The 3,210-nt window shown below is 39.8% G+C and overlaps 1 protein-coding gene across 1 annotated transcript in view; it reads right to left on the reverse strand.

Moving 5' to 3' along the window:
• Positions 1 to 186: 186 nt before the first annotated feature.
• Positions 187 to 3,210, reverse strand: part of vapb (VAMP (vesicle-associated membrane protein)-associated protein B and C) — a 20,102-nt gene continuing 17,078 nt past the window's right edge. The window contains exon 6 of the mRNA XM_010796138.1: positions 187 to 1,864. Coding sequence (XP_010794440.1) covers positions 1,709 to 1,864 — 156 coding nt within the window. The 3' untranslated portion in view covers positions 187 to 1,708. The remainder of the gene's footprint in view (positions 1,865 to 3,210) is intronic.

Raw genomic sequence — 3,210 nt, forward strand, 5'->3', positions numbered from 1 at the left:
GTATTGTAAACTATAAAAAGAGCTCCTCCTTCCCCCCTCCACCCACCCCGTGTATGTAGGATCGACTATAGGAACCCCCCTGGGTACTACTGTAAATGAAAGATCTCGGCTACCAATACAGACCAGTTTTTATTTGGCTTTGTATGCGAGTTTATCAAAGAGAGGTTAAACGTACTCCCCGATCAAAGGAGACACACTCTTAATCTTAGTGCATTAAAAATGAATATGACTTCAACTGCAGTGAGGGTATAACATTAATAAGCAACAGATCAATGCTGAACAAACACCAACAAACTAAACACAGGCCTGCAGTGGAGTTGAAAGAAAATCACACACAAATCACCAGCAGCAAAGAAACTGGAAACACTCAGTTGATCTCTGACATACATTTGCCCCAAACAAAACGTGAACAAATGTATGGCTCAGTAGGAAAATGTGAGAAAACAAAAAAGAGTTGGAAAAGACCAAGGTCTCTTTGAGAGGACACTGAAACAGGACCTTGGTGTTGTTGATGCTGTAAGGGAAACACATAACAGTCACATGCACCTCCTGTCCACTCTTATTATATGTATGCATGCTTTCTCTGTGTGTGTATTTCTATATATATATTTATGTACTGTATATACCTTTGTCTTGGCCTGAGAATAACTTGCCCAAATAGGTCACAAGGCAAGCAGTTTATCTGTTTAACATGTACAGAAATCGTCCTACAAATCTGGAGTTCATCTTTGTAGCTGCAATATCCTTAAAAGCTTTCATCCTAACAACAAAAGAATGAATTAAAATCATAAAAATCCAACAAAGACAGAAAGAAACTCTGAAAATGAAGTTGTGCAAACCTACAGTCAAATGACATATTATAATCACCATTATAAAAGCAATTAAATTAGATTCAAAAAGTCCAGATGCAACAGTGTGTGTGAACGCATGCAATCAAACATCCCCCTTTCTGACAACCGGGGGTGTGGTGAGCAGTGAGTGACAGTCAACGGGAATAAAGGTAGAGTGAAAATAATAAACCACACGAGGAAAGAAAATACGAATAGTGTTCACTGATCAAAGTTGTTCGACAATCAAAGACGAGCCGATTTGACAAAGCCTGTGATTGAAGGAGTCAGTTTGATAGCCCTGTGTGAGGATCATTCCTCTGGGAAATCCCTTCCTTAAAAGGAGTTTTAGCCAGGGGACACCTGGATATAGTGTGCAGTGTGCAGTGTGCAGTGTGCGTGTGTGGGGCGGTTACGTATACATACACATCGGCTCTGGCCTCCGTCATTTAGAAAAAGAAACAACAATACACTAAAATGACATTCACACACTTTCAAACTGACTCAGTCGCAGCAACACTACCTCGCCGGTGTTAGAAAAACTGGTCTTGATCACTTGCATTAAATCATGTTTCCATTACTCCCCCCCCACACAGTCATCTGTATACATGAAACTTTGAGAAAAAGGGCCAGAATGACTATGTGATGTTTACGTAGAGGCAAGACCTGTAACAGTTGGTTTGTTCTTTAGATGATGAATGGTTTTTTTCTTCTTTATTTTCTCATACATTACCTTTTAAAATGTTACATAAATGAGACTGAATCAAAACTAGTACCACCCCCCACCCAGTGGATATGGCATTTCTGATCCAAAATCCCAGATCCCGTGTTTGATTTCTTCCCCCTGAAAGCATGCTGCGGCCCGACCGAACTGCTGCCATCTACAAGACCAACTTGCCCACGATGACGCCCACCACAAAGAAGAGCACGATGAGGGCCATCGTGCGGGCGCTCAACCCCTCGTCTTTCTTCATGCCAATTGAGGTGTGCTGAGATGACATCACGTTACTCTTCCTCATCCGCAGACCATCGTCCTCCTGAAACAGGAAGAAAAAAAGCAAGCGGAGTAAGCGGGATTGTAAACTAAAGCCACAATAAGAAGTGAAAAATATTGTCATGATCTGAAACTAAATGAAAAGAATATCCTTTCAGTATTAATAACGATATTGTCTGGCCATTCCAATGTTTGTGTTTTTAGCTAAAAAACTTCCCTATCACTAAAAAGGAGATGGCATGAATTTCCATCAACCTAATAGCAATGGCTTCACAATAACCACAATTGTTTTCATTCTGTTGTCTAGTCTTGTAGTTTACTAACAGTCTGGAAAAATGTTCTTCCTAGTGTCGTAGCAAATAGTATAAAAGTTGATTGCTAAATTTAAGATTTTAGCATTATGGTCATTAAAACTAAAGTAAACAGTTCTCCAAAAATGTATTTTTCAATGTTCCGGATTTATATATGGCTCTCATAAAAACACTAAACTGGTCTAATATTAAAACAAAATAGATAAAAACTTAACATGAAACTAAACTAAAACGATCAAACCAATCTGAAAATAAATAGTGATTAAAAATTAGATTAATAATAACTATATAACCTGAAAAATTGATAGAATAAAAGAAGAGGGAGAAGCGTGGTAGGAATGACGAGGTGAAGAAGAGAAAAGATGACATGCTTAAGAGAGACGGCCATCTTCTCAATCACTCAATTAGATTAAAAAAAGTATTTATCTACAAGCTCAAAGAAATAGGATCTGCTTAAATCTTCATCTGACACAATCCCCAGAGGTCCGCAGAAGGCGCCAGGCTTTAACACACTTCATTTCCCAGCAGCGGGTGGGGGGGGGGGGCTTCTGTTATTTTAATCTCAGCCCACAGGAGCAGCCAACAAGTCGTTCTGCCTCGAAGGAACCTAACGGGAAGGAGGTGGCGGATGTGTGTGTGTGGGTATGACTTATTTTTTAACTAAACCTTTAACAAATCTCAATTTTAACCCATACTTTACTGATGGTTTCACTTGTGATTGATGCGAACTCCAGTTGAATTTGCAAAATTGCCTTGTGGAGCTTTTAGCGCCTGAGGGTCTGCCCACTGATTATGGATCTGAGCAGTTACACTTCACTCTAACTTCAATCTGGAGTTACTGTCTCTATTGCAAAGAACACAGCAAAGGGTGAGGGAACCCCGACTCATTTTGGAACCACCACTCTGTGTGACATCAAGTTTCCACCCTTAATTGCTTATCCTTTGAATGGGAACATCAATCAGTATAAAAAATAGAAATAACCAAATGTGATTCTGGAGTTCAATCAAGGGCTGAGTCCGAATAGTCCATTAGCTTAGGACCTCCCTAAAAGAGTGAATGACCCGAAGTCCCCTCAGT

This window comes from Notothenia coriiceps, unplaced genomic scaffold (genome assembly GCF_000735185.1).
Source record: "Notothenia coriiceps isolate Sejong01 unplaced genomic scaffold, NC01 NC01_scaffold00000289, whole genome shotgun sequence".
NCBI classification, from domain to species: domain Eukaryota; kingdom Metazoa; phylum Chordata; class Actinopteri; order Perciformes; family Nototheniidae; genus Notothenia; species Notothenia coriiceps.